The 21,896-nt window shown below is 41.4% G+C and overlaps 3 protein-coding genes across 3 annotated transcripts in view; 1 reads left to right on the forward strand and 2 right to left on the reverse strand.

Moving 5' to 3' along the window:
• The window catches only part of LOC134654676 (uncharacterized), a 262,505-nt gene that overhangs the window by 217,765 nt on the left and 22,844 nt on the right, over nt 1-21,896 (reverse strand). The gene's annotated exons all lie outside the window — the stretch shown is intronic.
• Nucleotides 2,150-9,911, reverse strand: LOC134654653 (prolyl 3-hydroxylase sudestada1). The gene is made up of 9 exons (XM_063510123.1): nt 9,597-9,911; nt 9,021-9,202; nt 8,225-8,512; nt 7,623-7,802; nt 7,214-7,372; nt 6,156-6,287; nt 5,119-5,272; nt 4,240-4,457; nt 2,150-2,479 (listed from the first exon to the last, which is right to left on the reverse strand). The coding sequence occupies exons 1-9, from the start codon at nt 9,832-9,834 to the stop codon at nt 2,189-2,191; spliced, it is 1,842 nt and encodes a 613-aa protein (XP_063366193.1). The 5' UTR covers nt 9,835-9,911; the 3' UTR covers nt 2,150-2,188.
• LOC134654900 (tRNA:m(4)X modification enzyme TRM13 homolog) lies at nt 10,195-16,055 on the forward strand. The gene is made up of 7 exons (XM_063510360.1): nt 10,195-10,394; nt 10,669-10,706; nt 10,839-11,029; nt 11,359-11,553; nt 13,776-14,417; nt 14,952-15,073; nt 15,756-16,055. Exons 1-7 carry the CDS (start codon nt 10,242-10,244, stop codon nt 16,053-16,055), a joined length of 1,641 nt encoding a protein of 546 aa, XP_063366430.1. The 5' UTR covers nt 10,195-10,241.

Here is a 21,896-nt window from a genome sequence, read left to right on the forward strand (position 1 = left end):
CTATGGGAACTCTTTGCATCCATATTTTTTAAATTTGACGGAAATGGCTTGTCGAACTATAAGTATGGTTAGAGTGCTCACAGGCCCAGGGGATAATATTTTTTATTTTAATTCAGCAGCATTCGACAAAACTTAATTTCTGGGGCCCGTTTCTCAAAAACTTGTAATACAAATGGAAGTCCCTTTCTAACAAAAGCTGTCAAAAAGTGACATTACAAGTTACAAGCTTTTGAGAAACGGGCCCCAGAAATTAAGTTTTGTCGAACGCTGCTGAATTAAAATAAAAAAATATTATGGAATATAATGACGTTTGCGATGTATGCTTCAACATACTGAGATAAAATATGAGCGAATCTAAAAACTGAATCATATCAAACACGGCTTTTTCGGCGACCGAAGTTCGATTTCAGTTTCAGCATAACATCATGTTTCGGTCGAAGGTTCGGTTTTGGCCGAAAGTAAAGCAAAACCGAACCTTCGGTTTCGGACACTACTTTTAATGCATGACGTAAAATCTATACAAGTGTAAAGAAATATCTACTGTACTGTAGATCTTTGGCATGTCAACTAACGACCACACCAGAACCACAAACTCAACAAAACTGTATTAAAATTAATTCATTGCATTTCGCTACATCGCTACTATTTACAATAAGGGTAAGTATACACTATATACTATATCAGCTATTGTTTTCGACAACAAAACTGTCAAAATTCTGCAATAAATCCAGTGTATAAACCCCTAACGCCGCTTAAGATCGCAGCCACGCAAATATACATTTTCATCTCTTCTGTCAAAAACTAAAATTACATACTTAATTTAAAATTATTTTCATTCCTAAAGAATAAGTTATCTGTTCTCATGTACCGGTAAAGAGATGAAAACATATGTTTTGCAAATTTCCTTACAATTAAATAGGTAGTACATCCATCTAACTATAAACGCACTCGCTCGCTTGTGTACTCGTTACATTCAACCCTTATGTATAACAATCTACATTTTATTACAAAAATACGCGCACTTACTTTCTCTGTGTATGAAAGACTAGCAAAACTACCCGCGACCGGCACAGCTATCCTTTACTAATTAGTACAGTGCGAGTGACAAGTCGCGGAAAGTCGATGCGAAATGAATTGGTAACTTTTGAACGTTACATCATAATGAAACTCTTGTGGTGTATGCGAAGATGAATCTTATGCTAATGCACGTAGAGTTCTCTTTTACTAATGTAGATGTATAAGAAATTAGCGAGAACCAAAGAGACGCAAATCCAACAATGTTTACGCAATTTTAAGCTATAACCTATTTGTAATTAGCGGTATAATCGCGTGCTTATAAAATGGATTCGGGTCCTTCCGGCCTTCGCTTATTTCACGTTGAGATGTGACCGTGAGCGGTTGTCGCTAAACTATGTGAAGGTTTCGAGTGAAGAACAATCCATCGTGAACTTAGACTACATATCAGCGAACGGCTAAAATAAGCTACCGTGTGAACGAAATCATACGTTATAGACCAGCCAGGCATTCCGGTGACGCTAATGAAAGTATCGTAAACGTATTGAAAGTCATGGGGCGGTTTTTAAGGCCGATTTGCTTCTATTCAGGTAGAGTTAATACTGTTTAGACGACAACGTGCACGCACACTATGTGCTTGACGTCAGTCGATAGAGCCGCCCTACTAAACTTTCACCTGACAACTCCGGATGAGGAGTGCACCGCGCCCCCGCCCCGCCCCGCCCTGTCAGCGCGCGCGCGGGGAGCGGCGGAGCGGGCGGCGCGATCAGTGCACGAGTTGCACGAGCCGCGAGCACGAGCGCCTGAGGAAGGACCCCCGAAGGGCCCGATTCCCGAAACATGTCGCCAATAGCGACTAAAAATTCAAGTGAGTGAAACCGTTGTCGTCTAAACAGTTTAAAATATGTCTCACAAAAGTTTAATATCAATGAGAGTTAATACTAATAACTTTCCTGCACTCCCCTGGACATCAAATATTACATGACAGTTTTTGAGCCTCCCCCCTCCTCCGGAGATACAGTCACGAGATAATCATAACACGTTCGATACTCTCAGGAGAAAAATCGCTTTGTAAACGCCTCAAAACTCACCCCGGCACATCCTAACCTTAAAGTCAACCGTTAACGAGACACCCTTGCCTCTCCCGCACGCGGAGGCAACCGCAACACGTTCGTCACTCCCGGTACGTACACGTGAGCATGAAGAAGTGGTCCTGGGGCGCCATAGTCATTCTGCTGAGGTACTTGGTAAAGCCGGCGGCGCCCGCGTCGCAGTACACGAGGCTGAGCGCGTTGGAGACGGGCGGGACGGTGACTAGCGCGGCGTCGGGCTCCGGGTGCTCCGCGGGGCGCTCCTCGGGCGCCAGGTACGTGGTGGCGCCGCCGCACACCGGCCGCGCCGGCAGCCCCAGGTACAGCACCGCCTCCAGCCGCGGCGACGAGTACATGGAGCGCGGCGGCAGGAGCTGGGGATAGATGCTGAGTTACGTTCGTTGTTGAGCCTCGAAGGTTGCCGAGTGGCCTAAGTGAGGTAGATTTAAAAAAGCGGCCAAGTGCGAGTCGGACTCGCCCATGAAGGGTTCCGTATTTAGGCGATTTATGACGTATTAAAAAAAAACTACTTGCTAGATCTCGTTCAAACCAATTTTCGGTGGAAGTTTACATGGTAATGTACATCATATATATTTTTTAGTTTTATCATTCTCTTATTTTAGAAGTTACAGGGGGGGACACACATTTTACCACTTTGGAAGTGTCTCTCGCGCAAACTGTTCAGTTTAGAAAAAAATGATATTAGAAACCTCAATATCATTTTTGAAGACCTATCCATACCCCCCACGACCCCACCCCACACGTATGAGTTTGATGAAAAAATTTTTTTTGAGTTTCAGTTCGAAGTATGGGGAACCCCGAAAATTTATTGTTTTTTTTCTATTTTTGTGTGAAAATCTTAATGCGGTTCACAGAATACATCTACTTACCAAGTTTCAACAGTATAGTTCTTATAGTTTCGGAGAAAAGTGGCTGTGACATACGGACGGACAGACAGACCGACAGACAGACAGACAGACATGACGAATTTATAAGGGTTCCGTTTTTTGCCATTTGGCTACGGAACCCTAAAAACTCGATATGACATTGAAAAAATAGTTATACGAGTATGAACGCCCCGCTCCTGCTACCTGTATACAATTCTAAACGCATCAATGGGGTCGGTCGGTCGAAGTATTTAGCAGATGGCGCCAGCATAGCTTGCCCTGTCGATCCCTAGAATTGTGTCGAATTCTTGTTCTGTTTAAATATAATTCTAGCCCTTTAAGCCAAATCTCATAGAACTCAACTAGAGAAGGGGCGAGCTATGATGACGCTATCTATACAAACTGACAATTGCCAACAGTTGATTGATTACTGCCGGATACGCTTACGAAACCGAATAGAAAACTGTTGCGACGGCGGCAAGTGATTGGACGCCGTCATCAGCCGGATGGAGTGCTGTATAGTCACCATTTACAGTTAAGTCCCCCGGGAACCACTCTGCAGCTCCAATCTTTCATATTTAATGAGCGCCAGATCCGTGCAGTCGCGGAGTAGACTGGAACCGCGTGTTGCCGCACGCCATCTTAAGAAGTTATCTGATGTGGTGCGGCCAGAGCGCTCCCAGGGTATATCTACACGACATCCATCTAGTAACTTACAGTAAAGTCCCCCGGAGACCACTTCTGCAGCTCAAGCCTCTCATATTTAGTGAGCGCCAGATCCGTGCAGTCGCGGAGTAGACTGGAACCGCGTGTTGCCAGACGTCATCTTGGGAAGTTATCTAATGAGCGCTCCCATGGTATATCTACACGACATCCATCTAGTAACTTACAGTAAAGTCCCCCGGAGACCACTTCTGCAGCTCAAGCCTCTCATATTTAGTGAGCGCCAGATCCGTGCAGTCGCGGAGTAGACTGGAACCGCGTGTTGCCAGATGCCATCTTGGAAAGTTATCTAATGAGCGCTCCCATGGTATATCTACAAGACAAACATCTAGTAACTTACAGTAAAGTCCCCCGGAGACCACTTCTGCAGCTCAAGCCTCTCATATTTGGTGAGTGTGAGATCCGTGCAGTCGTGGAGGAGGCGGAACCACGCCACGCCGGACGCCATCTTAAGAAGTTATCTGATGTGGTGCGGCCAGAGCGCTCCCAGGGTATATCTACAAGACATCCATCTAGTAACTTACAGTAAAGTCCCCCGGAGACCACTTCTGCAGCTCAAGCCTCTCATATTTGGTGAGTGTGAGATCCGTGCAGTCGTGGAGGAGGCGGAACCACGCCACGCCGGACGCCATCTTGAGCAGCTGCCGGACGGGGTGCTCGAGGGGGAGGGAGTCCTCCCACAGCGGGGGGAGGCGCCGGTAGCGCCGCTCGTTGCCCGGCCCTGCGCGCTCCCAGGGTAGGTCTACGGGAAATATCACAAAGCTTAAAGTTGCCTTTCGTTTGTGCGTGGGTGGTTTACTTAAATCCTAGATTCAAACCCTAGTTGTGCCTTAAAACTTAGAACAAACAAAACAGTTAAAAAAATCAAAAAGATTATAGAAAATAATTGGTAGGATGCTTATCAAACACAGATGAAAGGTTAATAAGAAAGCCTATAGTTCGTTTTTTTTAGCATTAGAAAGAACTTGAAAGAAGGTAAGCGATTTTAACATGTCTTTTAATTGAAAAACACTTTTTAAAAATCAATAACTATTACTTATGAAAGCAGAAGACTATAAAAGATCGTATTAGATTCATAATTTTTACATATTTACCGTAACTTATTTTTAAATATATTTTTTTCAATTAAAAGACACATCAAGATTGTTTACCTTATTTCTAATGCTGAAAAAAACGAACTATAGCCTATTTATTAGCTTGAAAACATTGACAGCGTACACCGTAATAAGTACAGCTTAAATAAATACAAGCAACTTCTTAATGGACCCACAGATTACCTGCCTGAGCCTGTCAGTTGTTTGGAACTATCACCTTTTGCGTTTAACTGCCTATTTTATTCCCTGCGAAGAACAGACAGACATACAAATGACAAGAACAGGTTGAAAGAGCTACATGAACCCTACCTTCTTGCCGTAACGCCTCCAGTAAGCTGGTGTAGAAGTCTATCTGCAGCAGGTCCCGCAGCGACACCTCGGAGCGCCGCTCCATTTGCGCTTGAATGGCGGCGCGGGAGCGCGGCGTCATGTACGTCGCTTCCAGCATCGATTGCATCACCACCTATGCACAGTTTGACGAAGCTATGTTAAGAATTTAAAATAAAATATGTGTTGGCATTGGAAAATTACAGGACCAACCCAATAGCAAAAAAATGGCCGTCCTTTAGAAAACATCGACGTCTGATCAGCCAAAATGTGTCATCATTTACAATGCGGGGCGACACCGTCGAGAAAGTTGTTCAGTATTATCATTGAAAGTATTGAAACGGGCACAACATAGCATTGGTAGTAAATTTTTCTAAGCTTTTTTTAATTCTCCTGACGCTACAAGTAAAATCGTTGACCGAAATAAAGTTAACCGCAGAAGTGCATAAAGCGAACACGCGTATTTGTATGTACGCGTATGGTTAATAGTTACACTATTGTCTTAGGTTTACCTGTAAAGATAGTTGTAAGTGTGGAAAAAAATAAAAAATAAATAAAATAAATATCAGTTCTCATTCAGTTCTCGTATGCTATTTTATTTTGACTATCATTTTCTTTAATTTAATGAATGTTTTAATTAGGTATACAGGATTTTGACTCTTGGAGACCCTATACATCTCTAAGGATAACTTGATTAACTACTATATATTGTAATCTTTTAGTTATGATGACACTTAGAGACATTTACATCTCTAAATAATTTTAGATTATAGTTTTAATATCTTTGTGTTTTTTTTTTCAATACTATTGTTATTGCGTTTTTTGTAATTCGACATTTAGAGGCTTTATACATCTCTATGTTAGTTTGATTTGATATTTACGGCTTAGTTGTATTTTATAATTATTGATGTGTTTTTTTTTGCTGTATGTAAATTCCATATTGACGTGTAAAAGTGCCCTTGTGGCCTATTTACTGAATAAATGTTGATATTTGATATTTGATAATTAAAAATGTTTACCGGGTCTGTGGTGGGGCGGCGCTGGTCCGGGGCTGGGGGCTCGGGCGGCGCGGGCGGCTCTGCGCCGGCGCGCCCGTGGAACCAGCCGTTGATGGACAACCGCGGCAACTCCAGCGACAACACCTCGCCGACCTACACCAGGGGGAATACTGTATCTCGCTTCGTCAGTTTTTTTTTTTTTTATTAATCTTAATTTTAAAGGGGTTTTATCACATAGTGACTATGTCACCCCTGTAGTGAGATAAAGTAATAATGTAGTAGTGTAGAATTACTTACACCACTACATTATTTTTAAGTACAGGTTGCACATCATCCTGGCCTCGTCCGATAGAGGCGATGCCAGGACGACGTTGCAACTCCCTAAGTTGGTAGTTTTGATGAATGTCATGTCACTCCTCAGCGCCTCGTTGCGGACACATTCCATCAACACATGGTGGACGTCTTCTATTATATCGCACTCAGAGCAGTTTGGTGTTGCAGCAAGTCTCATCAGGTGCTTGAATTTGTTTGATGGAATGTGCCCGGAACGAAGCCTAAGGAGTGATACTACCTGTTTCCTACTTAGTTTTTTGTCAAACCATGGGACCTGAGGGGGCTGGCATTGAATTGTTCTGTACCAAATTCCTTTAGTAAGCGAGCGCTCATCAAAGTATTCGTCAGTTCGTCACGCGGTTAAAGGGCGATGCACCCGGGGTGGCACGGCCGTTTTCATTCGCGATACACCTCGCCATCGGTACTCGTAATGCCAGCTGTACACAGTCGTTGAGCCTCTCGCCGAGTCTCGGCACCGCTTCGACTCGACCGGAGATACACGACGCGACCGATGTATTACGAAAAGAGTCATATGAAACGCCTTTAATTTTATATTGAAAGTATTTTCATTTCGTGCTACGGATTTAGTTTCGCAGTCGGAGTTGTCCTGTCCTTTCTCTCTGGAGGGACCTGTATAAATGTATATTTATACAGGTCCCTCCAGAGAGAAAGGACATGTATAGGTCCCTCTAGAGAAAATGCCAAGGACATATTTGCAAGTTGGTAAATACCGAGGACATATTTACCTGATGGAAAGTCTCCGGGCCGACTTGGAAGAACGCCAGCATATTGTTGGCAGGCAGAACCGACCGCGCCACGTCCGTGGGCCGGCCGTCCTCGTCGCGCTCTAACAACTCTAGGGCTCCGCCCATGTGCGCGCTCCAACCTGTGTCGTTGTCCACGTCCTGAGGACAATTAAGTTTAAACATAGCATGTACTTGATGTTTAGGCAGGGCTTCAACAAAAACATCGCAATCAACTATTTGTCATCACCTATCGACTCCGAGTTAGTTAGCAAAACTATTAGCTTAGCACCTCTGCAATAATTTTTTATACGACACATACGTAAGTTAACTGAGTTATTTCTCTGACTTTCCAAATAATGGACACTCTGGCCATATATCCCTGAAAATTATACATTTATAATATACTGACCACGTGATCGTCTCCATTTTGATCCCGTTGAGGAGGGCAGGTCCACGGCGCCAGGTACAGTATGAAGGCGACGCGCCGGCTCCCGAGCAGGTCGTCGTGCACCAGCAGGTGGTCGCCGGGACCGTAGAGGGAACAGGACGCTGATACCGATGTTAGCTCGAGACCCGTCACTGCGGATACCTGGTCATTCAAAACATGATCAAACAATATTCTGCAAACCACACTTTGGTGCTTCAAGAAGTCTGAGGCTTGGAAAATTGGATAAGACAAAAGAAAAGCAGTGTCTAAACCTGCAAATGACCAAACTAGCATTTTGTATAATCAAATAAATTGTATCAACAGTTCCCAAATAACATCTAATCCCACTTAAGCTGTTTACACACAATTTTATGAATAAAAGAAGTTGAAATAAATAAAGCACTATTAGTTACAGCACTACTACTTAGCATATTTAGATGGACCACAAAGCACTTTTATCCTAGTGGACTAATTCCAATTTAAATATTTGATTTTTACTTTACTGAGCACTGTCAGGTTGTATACAATAACCTCCCAGAAGCCATTATTAGGCTATGAATCAGAAGGCCTCTTCTAAATCTTACCCAGCTCATAACTTCAGTCTTCAGCAGCTCATGTATGCCTCGAATACTCCGCTGCCACGTGAGGCTGGCCAGGTCTGCAGTCTGGTGGAACTCATACAAGTCCATCTTCTTCCTCGACCAGTCTAGTGTGTTCATGTCGTCTACTATGTTGTTGATCATGTCCGGGTTGGCCAGCAACCCATGGAGGAGCCCGAGCCGGAATGGGGAGCAGGTTAATGTAAGTTCGGGGATGGACAAGTCTTTCTGCTCCGTCCAGTGAGTTTTGAATTTGTCTATGAGTTCTTGTGACTGAAACAGAGTAGTGTAGTAAAGAAATTTTTATTTTGTGTGATAGAAAATAAGAATTGTTTTTCTTAGAATCATGACATAATGACTAACATATGAATGAAAATCTGATAATTTAATCTTTACAAGATATTATTTAATTTATAAGGATGAATCAACTTTTTCTTGTCACTCGTTGCCATGGTTACGTTCTCCTGGGTGACTCTTTAAAACCTGATTTTTAGGCATTTAAATTCACCAAACACGCTTTTTTGTAATACTTATAAACCCTTTCCATTGAGGGTCGTCTACCAAGCGTGTCAGAAGAAGGTGGTGTACAATGTCTTCTAACAAACTATGCTACTATTGTCTCCTGGCTGACCGGACAGAATAACAACAAGAAATAGTTGATCCACCCATAAACATGTTGCATGTTTGATAGTTTGTTAAGATCAAATTGCAAGCAATTTTGTGACAAAAACTTTTATCAACAAATATGTATTTATATGTTACATCAGATAAGACAACCCACCTTAATAGTAGGGTTAAGTGTAGGGTCGTCCATCCTATTAGCTCTAGGGTTGAGCTGTGCACACACCAGCCGAGCGGGCGGGGGCTCACTCTCAACGAGGACCGAGTCATCCTCCCAGGCGGACTCGGAGTCCGAACTGTAGTCCGAGGAGGAGGAGGAGGATGAGGAGTAGTCTTGGTCTGCTGCAAATTCATTGAACAAGATCATTTTAAGGGAGTTAATTTAAGAATTCATAAAAATTGGATAATGGACAAACAATACACACACTAAAACTCACTATTAACTCAGTTCCTAAGTGCACTGGGGTTTCCTAACCAATTTTAACTGATAATGATGAGCTATTATTATTCTAATGACTTCAGGTTTCGAGCATTTTAAACTGTATGTTGGGTTGTGTTGTATAGTAAACATTGCTAATTACAACCTACTTGAAATCGCAGATTACTGTTCTGAAGGAGTTAAGCATTCTTTCAATACCAAATGCCTAACGGAATAGCAATAGCAAACACAACATAGGTGTTCGAATTTCCCGCCCATCTTGGCAATACAAAGTGCGGGCTGGAGGGCATCACTCACCGCCGCGGATACGCTTCACCTCGTCGGCCGTGGCCTGGTACGACTTGACAGCGCACACGTCCGAGTCGTCGCTGTCCGTGTCCGAGATCTCGATGACTGGCGTCGACAACGGCCGCTTGGCGGGCGGCCGCGGGCCCTCCGCCTTCTCTTCGCCGCTGCAGCCGTCGCCGCCCGCCCCATTCGGCACGGCCGCGGAACTCGACGACGGCTCCTCGGTTTCCTTGCTCGGGGAACTCATTTTGGACCACTAACACTACATAATACGAGAAAAACAATTGGAAACCGCAATGACGCGACGCCTAACCTAAAACTTTTGACGGAAAGAATGGTGTTGCCAGGATTTTTTTGATTGTAGCTTGGGCAAAGCAAGAATTTGAATTATTTATTTACATCAAATCCCCTCGGTATTTCAGTTTTGTTTATGTCGATTATTTCTTTAGCTTACTTCAAGTTCAAAATTGTTCAATTTTTTTTTATTTTTTTTTTGCTGCTCTCCTTGCTCCTTGCAAACGACCGTGCAAAATGCGTTATTTTTTACCGTTTTTACCATGCTCTGAAAGTGCTCAAATTATCCTCAACCTTATCATAGCTGTCAAAAACATAACCTCAGAAACTTCGTAATTTTTGTAAACAAAGTGGTTCACCATGTCTGGTGAAGAGAAAACTCCCGCTGCAGCCGTAACGCCACAGTGCCAGTTCTTCGTGCAGCGCAAAAAGCGGCTGTGCCGCATGACCGTGAAGCCGGGGCGCCAGTACTGCGGCGAACACGAACCGCAGCCGAACGCTGAAGCTGACCAGGTCCGTCACGTCATCAGCTCGTGATCTTCAACAAGTCCATTCTATAACTAATAAAATGTGCTTACATATTGACTGACGCATCTACAGTAACGCTTTGCGTGAAGGATTTATCAACGGAAATCAACATCTAACTTTTCCATATGGTTAAATTTCTACTATTTACATTTGTCTTAGACGAATATGTTTTCCTTGTTACTATGATAGTTTGACTAGCCAGTCATATTTCAGTTACAATTATATAATGAAAATTTTCAAAGTAACTTTTATTTTTCAGATGGACAAGAGAATACCCTGTCCAAATGATCCTAAGCAGTGAGTAACATTCTATTCCTCATTCATTTTAAACTTTATTCTTACTTATTTTACTTTGTAAGTTTTAAGTTAACACATATCTTCTCTTATCACCAATACACCTATTACTTAGTGTTACTATTCCATGACCAGCACCTGCTACGCCAGCAAGCTGCTGAAGCACCTGGCGATCTGCAACGCGCGGCGCACGGAGCAGCCCCCCTACATCATGCACAACATCAATGCTCCGGAGGCGGTGGACACCTGTCCCAGGCGGCCCCTCGGCTCATACCCTAAGGATGCACTTGCTAAGGTCATTGATAAAGTCAACCATCTGTATGCTAGTAAGTATTGTAGTGTGTTGTGTAAATTATTGCTTTATCTTCTGAATTTAATACTTTAATTTCACTTTTAGAAAATGTGCTCAAATTTCGGTCTCTTCTAATTAATAATTAATAAGGTTTTCTCAATAAATTATTCTTATTCTTCTGATAATTCAGATAATTTAAGATCAAAAGAATTCTGAATAAAAAAATGTAATACTTTTAAATTACATTATTAATAATAATAACGTAATTTACAAACATGGAAAGTGCATCTCAAAGTGACCCTTAAATGTAGCTTTGCTCCATCATAACAAAATAGACACTAATGTAAAATATCTTCGAAATAGAGCATGTGGAAGGCCACATCACAGCGCAGCCCCCTCGGCCGATCCACCGTGCAGTACTCCCCGAGTTCAGCGAGGAGGACCGTGCGGAGAGCTCCCGACGGCACTTGCGGCAGGTGTCCGCGCTGCTGTGGGCCGCCCAGCACGCCGGCCTGGCAACGCCAAGGGCTTGCTATGTGGAGCTAGGAGCCGGCAAGGGTTAGCAACTTAATAACTATGATCAAGAAAAGCGAAAATCGAAGTTTATTTATCTTTCCTTCTTACATACGAGGGGTATTCAAAATATTCTCGGTATGAGAATGAAAACAAACAAGTACGAAAAGTTTGATATTTTTATTTTTCAATATACTCCCCCCCTATGTTCATACACTTAAAAGATCGATCAATTATTTTTTTTAATCCCTCGTAAAAATATTTTTTATCTTTCGTGTAAAAATGCTCCTCCACTGCCGCCTTCAATGCTTCATCGTCAGAAAATTTATTTCCACGCAGATCCTTTTTAAGATTGGGGAGCAAAAAGAAGTCGCTGGGGGCTAAGTCCGGACTATACGGTGGGTGAGTAACAGTTTTAAACCCACGTTCAACAATAGCTGCCTTGGCAATATGAGCAGTATGGACGGGGGCGTTGTCATGCAGAAGCAGAATACCTTTGGTTAACTTTCCTCGCCTCTTTTCTTTAATTACATCCTTTAATTGACGTAGAATGTTAGCGTAGTACTGTCCTGTGATATTTACACCTTTTTCTTTATAATCGATTAGTAATACTCCTTCACAATCCCAAAATATCGTGGCCATGACCTTGCCAGCTGAAGGGATGACCTTCAACTTCTTGGGATGAGCTGAACCCTTAATGTGCCACTGCATGGACTCTTGTTTACTCTCTGGGTCATAATGATGAACCCAGGTTTCATCTCCAGTAACTATTCTTTGCAGCACCTCATCAGGATTTTCACCGCACAGGTCAATAAAATCGGAACAACAAGCTACACGCATGTCTTTTTGAAGCCGAGTCAGCATTCGCGGAACCCATCTTGCACTTACTTTTGACATATTAAGATGGTCATGTATAATATCATGTACGGTACCAATAGAGAGATTGGTTACTTGTGCTATAGATTTTACCTTCACTCGACCATCTTCCAATATAAGTTTTTCCACTTTATCAATATTTTCTTGTGAAGTAGCTACTACAGGCCGGCCAGGTCTAGGGTCATCTTCAACACTCTCCCTTCCGCGTTTAAACTCGCTTGACCACTTTTGAATGGTAGATAAAGAAGGAGCAGACTCACGGTAAACACAATCCATTTCCTCTTTTATGGTTTTTTGATTTTTACCCTGTTTTGTCAAGAATTTTATCACGCATCGATGTTCTAATTTAGTTAACATTGTCAATTCGCACAGGATGTTCATGTTTGTTCAGCAATTGCAGAAAAACAAAAGACTATCTCGGTTCGAATTATACTTTTTTTTAATGTCAATGAATAAACCTTAGCGGCCAGTAACGAAAGAAATTTTAGAAGAGGTCGTAAGATATCAATACCGAGAATATTTTGAACGCCCCTCGTAGTTTGTATATTGAATGATCAACACTATCAACAGTTATAACTTTATAACAAAACTTTAATTTTAAGCTACAAATATTTTACTCCTCAGTGATTATGGATTATGGATGTCTTTTATACTTACATATAACCACATATATGTATATTACGGATGTGGCAATCATTTCATGAAATGATTGGTTGGCCACATCATGACAAAGTTAAACCCAACCTAACCTAACCATCAATTCTAAATTAAAATTACCTTTCATGAAATGATCAATTCTATGAACTGTCGACGACATATAAAGTATTTTCTCAAAAATGGACGGCAAAGTCGACGTTGCCGGTTAAAAAATAGGTCGCGAAATGCGTAGTTTATGGTCATTCAAAAAATTAAAAAGTTAAAAACATTGCAGTCTCGATTTCGGGACTGCAATGTCGCATACAAATTCCATTATTTAACGAGTTCCAAACTTTTTTAAACTTTAAATGGCCATATCAAACGAAGGCATAGGTCCATTAAACAGCCAAACAGATGATCAACACTTATTATTATAATGTTGGTACCGCGACTATTTAGGTGTCTCAAATACGTTGGCGTATTTTCAGCAGAAAAATACACTTCTTTTTTTTAAAGGCGGCAACCAAATCTTTTTAATGGTTTTACTTTTTTCTGTGAAAATTAGAACGTTGCTTCTGTAAAATATTTCTATTTCTTGCACCATTTTTGAGAAAAGCACTATATATGACTCGGCTGGAAGGCTACTTGCTGGCTTCGGATTCAATTAACGGATTCGGATTAAAACGAATCCTCAGCCTGCAAGTAGCTACTTCCGAGCCTCGACAATAATGTACTATTATTTATTTGGTTTGCAGGCCAGCTGTGCTACTACGCAGCTCACGCGTGGTGCGCCAACACCGGCGGCCGGGTACTGGCCGTGGACCGCGCCCCGCTGCGGCACAAGCGCGACAACAAACTGCGTTCTGCTCCTCCCACACACACAGCTCCGAGTGATAATGCTACGGAAAGTAGGGTCAGCAATATAGATCTCCAAGACCAGAAAGGCGATGTCGGTCCTGAGGACAACCAACTCAATAAAATTGACGGAGTAGATGGTAAAAAGTTAAGTACACCCAACAAGATATTGAAGAGAAATAATATATCAAATACAGAATCTTCTGAACATTCAACTAACTCAAAGGACACCGGTAATGGAGAGACACTTGATAAAATATTGAATAGTGACAAAATATCAAGAAACAGTGAAAATTCAAATGTAATATGTAACTCAAAAGATGGGGAGGATGGAATATCAACTACAGAATCTAATTATCATATAACAGCTAATTCAAAAGACGGGAACGGAGAGACCCGAGAGACAGATAAAAGTAAGGAGAGTGAAGTGGGTGTGCGGATTCGCGCGGATCTGGCTCACTTGGCTCTGGAGGCCGTGCCGGTCGTTGCGGAGTGCGAGGCCGTGGTGGCGCTCGCCAAGCATCTCTGCGGGGTCGCCACGGGTAAGTTTACGCATCGTGTACAGTCAGGGTCATAAACTTAATTCATTTGATATAAGAAAAAAAAAAAAATTTTTTTGTACTATTTTTTTAGGATTCCGTACCCAAAGGGTAAAAACGGGACCCTATTACTAAGACTCCGCTGTCCGTCCGTCCGTCCGTCTGTCACCAGGCTGTATCTCACGAACCGTGATAGCTAGACAGTTGAAATTTTCACAGATGATGTATTTCTGTTGCCGCTATAACAACAAATACTAAAAACAGAATAAAATAAAGATTTAAGTGGGGCTCCCATACAACAAACGTGATTTTTGACCGAAGTTAAGCAACGTCGGGCGGGGTCAGTACTTGGATGGGTGACCGTTTTTTTGCTTGTTTTGCTCTATTTTTTGTTGATGGCGCGGAACCCTCCGCGCGCGAGTCCGACTCGCACTTGGCCGGTTTTATTTCATAGCTGTTATACGCATTATGCACTCTTTTATGATAACCAATGTTGTTCTATCTCATACATACCTACCGTCGACTGACGTATTACAGATTATGCACTGCGCTGCATAGCGGCGCCAGGCGTGGTGTCCAAGACCAGAGGCGCGGTGCTGGCGACGTGCTGCCACCACCGCATCGAGCAAGCGCTCTACGTAGCCAACGAACCACTAAAGGTTACTTTCATACATAACTCCCTGTTCCTCTTTATCTTTCATATCGATATTGGACTCTTCTAATTGTAAAGAACACAAAGTCACGGACCTTAACTTTTTCGACACCGTGTCAAACACAAAAGCTGTCACGCTGACGCCACGTCACCTAAGTGTCAAAACTGAAATTGAACTTTATGCATATGCACGTAGGTCTATGTTGCTCTGTCTGTGACCGATTAATCAGTCTTTGGCGTTGAACCGACGGTGCGGATATATCGGTCATTGGCGTCCAAAAGTTTAAAATGCTTGGACAGACGTTAAGAAATAACCTTATAAGATGTTTTTCCTATAAGCAATGAGCCTTCTGGGGTTAGGATTAGAATTGTTTCATTCATTCAAATACTGGGTGATTTAGTCTGACAATACTGACAGATGAATACCTATTATTTGGTAGGTCATACTGATCAACTATCATTATGGGGAGAAAACGCGTAAAAAAACTGTTGCGTCATTATATTCCGGTATTCTCTAATTATATTTTTTATTCTGATTTATTTAGTGATTTCGGGGTTGATCCCGTTATAAAAGTTTTTCAGTAAGACCTACATATTCACTGGTCAAAATATGGTCAGACACACATAACGGAATCTCGCTCGCTTAATAATATTGCTGGACTTATCAAAATTAACGTAACTCCTTTCAGGAACTAGGTATAGACGCCGAAGAATTCAACATAATGCTCGGCATCGTATCGTGGGCGACCTGCGGCGACGGGCGCAGCCGCGAGCGCCGTCTCCTCGAGCCTCCTCAGGAGGCTCAGGAGGCTCAGGAGGCCGGGAGGAGGCAGGAACAGCGCGAGGAGACGGGGAGGCGCGCTAAGGCTCTGTTCGACTGGGGGCGCGTGCTGTGGCTGCGCGCGCGGGGGTTCGACGCCCGGCTGTGTCGCTACGTGCCGAGGGACGTGTCGCTCGAGAATGTGGCCATTGTCGCCGTCAAACGGTGACGGACGCAACTTGTCTTGTTTCTTATATTCAGCAGAAGTGGTTAAGCGAGCCAGATATTTATAAATTATCTGCACACGCTCTTAGAGGCCGCTATTTTTGCACCGACTTGAATATAATAAAGCGAGCGTGTCATTATAAGCAGTGGCGTAACTAGGGGGGGGCTGGGGGGGGCACGTGCCCCGGGCGCCGTCCAAGGGGGGGCGCCAAAATGGGCAAAAGACCTCCCATAGAAAATGGACCAGCCAAAATGTAGGAAACAGTCAAATTTTTTTTTAGCGACTTAGGGGTTGGTCTTATAGTAAAAATTGCTCAGTATAATCCCAAAACGTCCCTGGCAACGGAAATGCAGTTATTTTTTGGTCCAAACCTTGACGTCCATTTTTTTAGAATCCTCGGTGTTGGTTATCAGAATATACCCCATGTATGTTAGCCGATTTTTCGTAGTTTTCGAGTTTAACTTTTAACTTTTGTTAAGAAATTCCGGGGTGCAGCTTTACGTTGCTTTTATGCCTTCTAATAATTGTTCGTGGTATTTGCACTGATAACATGAAATAGCGATGGGGAAAAATTAGTGTCCGACCGAAACATGTTTTTTTGCCGAAACCGAAACTGAAACCGAATGTTCGGCTTTGGCTCTAGTTTCAGCCGAAACCGAAACCGAAACCGAAACTTTTGAAGACTTGTTAAAATCGTTGAAAAAATTACATAAAACCGCTTTTAAACTCATATTAAGAGGCTGTCAACACCCAATGTCCTTGAAATTGATGTTACTTAAGGAGCTCCGCCACGCCAATGACCTTCGATCTAAATCCCTTAGTTTTCTTATGTTTTTTGTAGCTTATCATATTAAGCAATAGAGTATTCCATATTTACTTCAAAGTTCATTGTCATATTTGGCATCAAAGTTGAACAATTTAAGGCCAAAAAACTGGTTTTCTGGCCATAACTTTTGTGTTAATTCGTTTAAAATAAAAACCTTAGACGCGTTTCACGGCACGTCAAAGACGAACCCAAATATGTAGATTTCGTATAAGTAATATCCTTCACAGCAATCTAGATAGGAAAAAGTGTTCTTTTAGACAATGTTTAAAAAATCATAAAATAGTATCAATTTCTTTCAAAATCCGGTAGACAATAATGGAGATAAAGATTGAAGAACCGATAGCCGTTTGTTTTATAAAAATCTATCTGTAGTGCAAAAGTAGGAGATACGATTCAAAACTTGTCAAAAAACGATGAAAACCGCAGGTAGCCCCTTTTAAGAAAAACTATTTGATTTAGTAAAGCAAAAAATATATTTATACTATGTTAATATTTATTATATTTTAAGACCGTGGCCGCACTCGATACATGATTGAACGACATCGGCTCGATAGAAAATAATTGCAAAGATTGGTCTTAAAATTACCATTAAACGGTTCTAATGTCTTTATTTCTTGACTTATGTTATGTGTCTGAAATTAAAATCAATTTGTCAAAACATTTACTTGTACCTAAACCGCTAACGAGTAATATTACACAAATAATCCACATTTATTTTTATTTCAATAGTTTTCTTATTAATTCCTTGAGCGCTGGTGGCCTCTTCTAGTGGTGAGTAAGAGCGTGCGACTTTCAATCCAAAGGTCGCAGGTACAAACACTACAAACCCCGACTCGTACCAATGAGTTTTTCGGAACTTATATAACGAAATATCATTTGATATTTACCATTGAGGAAGCAGGACTAGCCCGAAAAAGCCTAGTTTACCCTCTGGATTGGAAGGTCAGTCTGATGGCAGTCGCTTTCGTAAAAACTAGTACCGACGCCAATTCTTGGGATTAGTTGTCAAGTGGACCCCATGCTCCCATGAGCCGTGGCCAAAATGCTGGGATAACGCGAGGAAGATGATGAGTTTTCTTATTATGTATTCCCTTGCTCAGGCCCAATAACATGCGACAGTGCTATCTCATTTACTACGATACAATTAGACAGTGCGCGCGTTTTAGGTATTTAATTGACAGCCTCTTAAGACTGCGTCGTCCGTTCAGTGGCCCCATCATTAGTGGAATTGTGTTTAATAATAAACCGATTAAGTAATTTCTGTATACATAAATCAGCATAATGTAGTTGTAGTCCTACTTGTTCCACAACTTTTGGTCTGTTGTCACATAGTTTAGTTTCATAGAACGAAGTACCATTGTGTATGTTTCGGCCCGGCCGAAAGGTTCGGCCGTTTTTTGGCCGAAACCGAAACTACGGCCGAAACATGGTTTTTTGGCCGAAACTGGCCGAAACCGAAACCGAAACCGAACCTTCGGTCGGACACTAGGAAAAATACATATGTAAAGTATACACCTGTAAAGATAGTTGTAAGTGTGGAAAAAAAAAAAAAATAAATAAAAATAAATAAATATATATAAGTAGGAAATTGGGTACCTCATAAGTACTAACATTATGCGCCCTACCCGGGTGTCATGTACTGACTACATTCTACTAACATCTTCTGTAATGCACATGACTTTTAATGTTAAATAAATGAAAAATGAAATGAAGTGACCCCATAAAATAATAGTAGAAATAACAAAAGAGGATTTTTGTAAATTTTGTAATGAATTACTAATTTGGAAGCTTTCCACTTCAGTTCCTTTGACCGGCGACTCTGACAAATTATGACTATTACGTATCACTTTTTTGATCTTTTAAAAAACGTAGGGTATAGCAGTTTCTAAAATAACCAAAAGTCCTTGAAATCGCTTGTATTTTTTATTTATTTAGGTAAGGGCAACATCTAAGCTTGACATGCTTGAACGTAAAAGTTTGTCTTTTTTTTCCAACTCAGCCAAGTGAGGATGCTGAGTTTTTTTTAGCAACTGCGCCGTTTGTGAAGGATTATGTTACAAAAAGAAATATTCAAAAAAGTTCAACAGTTTTTTTAAAATAAATAATTGCTTCACCCCGGAATTTCTCAACAAAAGTTAAAAGTAATAAAAATAAAATCATAATTCGAAAACTACGAAAAGTTGGCTAACATACATATTCTGATAGCCCACAGCGTGAGGAATCTAAAAAAAATTTTTGGACGGCAAGGTTTGGACCAAGCTGTATAACACAATACATGCCGTGCCAACATCGCTCGTTCTGTGATACTAGAATGCCGTGAAAAACCTGTGTCAGGTACTTATTGAGAGCATTCTATCCAGAGTTTCGGTGTGGGATCGGGAGAATTTAGTCCAATTCAATTCCACCAAGGCTCAATTTTGCGCGTTTACCGCTAAGAAAACCTCATTTTTCAAGGCACAACCCTTCCCATGCCAGGGAGTATTGGGAGCCTCGGTGTTGACATCTCCATCAGTGACGTCCAATAATTTCGTAGCCACCTTGCTGGGTAGGCTGCGCTCGTATAGAAAAAAACTTGGTGTGCTCAATAAAGGGAGGCGATACTTTACTCTGGGGCAAACAGATCCATAGGCGTACCCACGGTGGGGCAAAGTGGGGCAGTTGTCCCACCCTGGTCTCTGACCATAAGCTAAGAATCTCTGTTTCAACCGTACCCTTTTACAACGTCCCCAGCCTCCCCTACTTCTGCCCCACCCCTTAAAAAAATCTGCGTACGACCATGGACAGATCCCATATAATGAGTACTGCTGTCACCTTTGGGCAGGAGCACCTAGATGCCACCTTGGTCCCTTAAAATCAGTCCAAAGACGCGCTATGAATAGTTTACGATCCCAAACTTACAAGCGATATTGAATCTTCAAGTCTAAGCAGGAGATCTCCAAAAAAGAAATGTATAAGTTTTAAAATGGTCGGCAACGCGCATGTAACGCCCCTGGAGTGTAGACGTCCATAGGATGCGGTGACCGCTTACCATCAGGTGAGTCGTAAGCTTGTTAGCCACCGATGGACTAAAAAACACTTATTTGTCTAAATCAAAAGTAAACTTTAATAAGTAAAAAGTAACCCTTTCGTTAGTTCATTTCGTGTGGGGGGGGGGGGGGGGCGCAAATTTGGTGCCTGCCCCGGGCGCCACATCCTCTAGCTACGCCACTGATTATAAGCGTCATATTTCACGTGCAGTGCGAATGTCATGCAGAGTAAGCTTGGTCCGGTCCGACCCTTCCTCTATTGAAAGTGTGTTCTGAGTCTTTTGAATACTTCACCCACTTAGCTAATGTATAACGACTGTACAGTTCAAAGTGTACATACATTGATATTCAGAACTAGATAAAGTGGTGGTAGTGGGTGTATATTGAAAGAGATTACTTTTTTATAGTATAAATCTTATACTTTTATGAATAGATTTATTTTCATGTTTCTGAGCTTTCTCTCTAAATTTATTCTAAGTACCAGTCTTGTAGATTTGACTCAATTATTTTAGTATTTATGAGATTTATTGTTGCAATATTAAGTTCTAACGGAAATATTTAATTTCCTGGATATTAAATCTAAGAAAAGCTGTTTTAGTAATATTGTTTTACATTATTATTATTTATAAAATTAGGTTAGATATTGTAAGATAAATAAAAACTCAATTGCAAATATAATTTTGTATATTTATATCAATAATCATTTTCTAAAAACAAAACTAATATGATTATCATTATTTTACACAATCGTTAATAACTGCTCAAGGAAATGTCAAACAATTACTCCTCGCGTTGTCTGGAAGAGATTTCTCGACCGCCTCGCGCCTCTACTAATGCATCATGTGTCTAAAAACTATATTATAATTTATAATGGTTCGAGCAAGTCATATAAATATCTTGTCAAAATCAAAAAGACCTTTAATTCTATACCAATTTATTAAAATAAAACAGTAAAGATTATGCTAGCTATAACGACAATTCATTTCATCAACCTCTTGTCTGTGTGTGACAAGGGTACTGACTGACTTTGGAGTCATCATTTTAGTTACCTTTTAGCATTTTTTTCTGCTCTATACAGCACTACCGAGGTTTGGCGCACGATTGTTTACCACCACACACATATTAGAGGTTAATGTTAATACTACTTAAGTATGGCGCTTACAGACACCAGCAAGAGCACACGCTCACAAAGTTGTCAGTAAGTACTAATGTCACCATTTAACTGGCCATCGTAGACATTTAACTAGACATAACATCGTAGACATGACGATGGTACAGTGCTAAGTGACCAATAATAAACCTTAGTGTCTTCACAATAAAGTTCACAAATAATTGTGGAAACGCGAGGCGAATCGACTACGGAAACTATTCTCATTGCTCTTCACTATCCATGTAACTACTTATTAATACAAATACTAACACTGCTAACTGACGATTGGACCTTATGCTCTTGCAGTAAGGTTCAAATTCAGTTAACAGAGTTAAACAACGCCGTCGATAGCTCCCGACAATCGACTTTGAACTTGACGGATATGGGGGTACAGTTGGGAATAATTACTATGAACTATAGCTGGTCAACCAAATCTTGTCAGTAAAAAAAGGCGCGAAATTCAAATTTTCTATGGGGCGATATCCCTTCGCGCCTACAATTTTCAAATTTGCCGCCATTTTCTACTGTCAAGATCTGGTTGACCAAGTATAAATGCGTACAATACAACTATGCTAACGTACAGCTATAGCGCGTCTCGCTCACAGCTGATGCACTCAATAATATATAAACAATATTTTTTTATCTCATCGTATGAAAAATGTATGGTTTGTAAAGGACGGATATGCCTGCAAAATAACTGTAAACTAGAAATGGACAGCGAATATATTGTGTTAGGATTATGTTTTTTTTTTGACATCTATGTACCTATAATCCAGCTGTGTGCGTGACTCGCCTCCTATCACCAAATGATTGCGTTAAAATAAATATAAAGCTAATTTATA

This window comes from Cydia amplana, chromosome 15 (genome assembly GCF_948474715.1).
Source record: "Cydia amplana chromosome 15, ilCydAmpl1.1, whole genome shotgun sequence".
Taxonomy (NCBI): Eukaryota; Metazoa; Arthropoda; class Insecta; order Lepidoptera; family Tortricidae; genus Cydia; species Cydia amplana.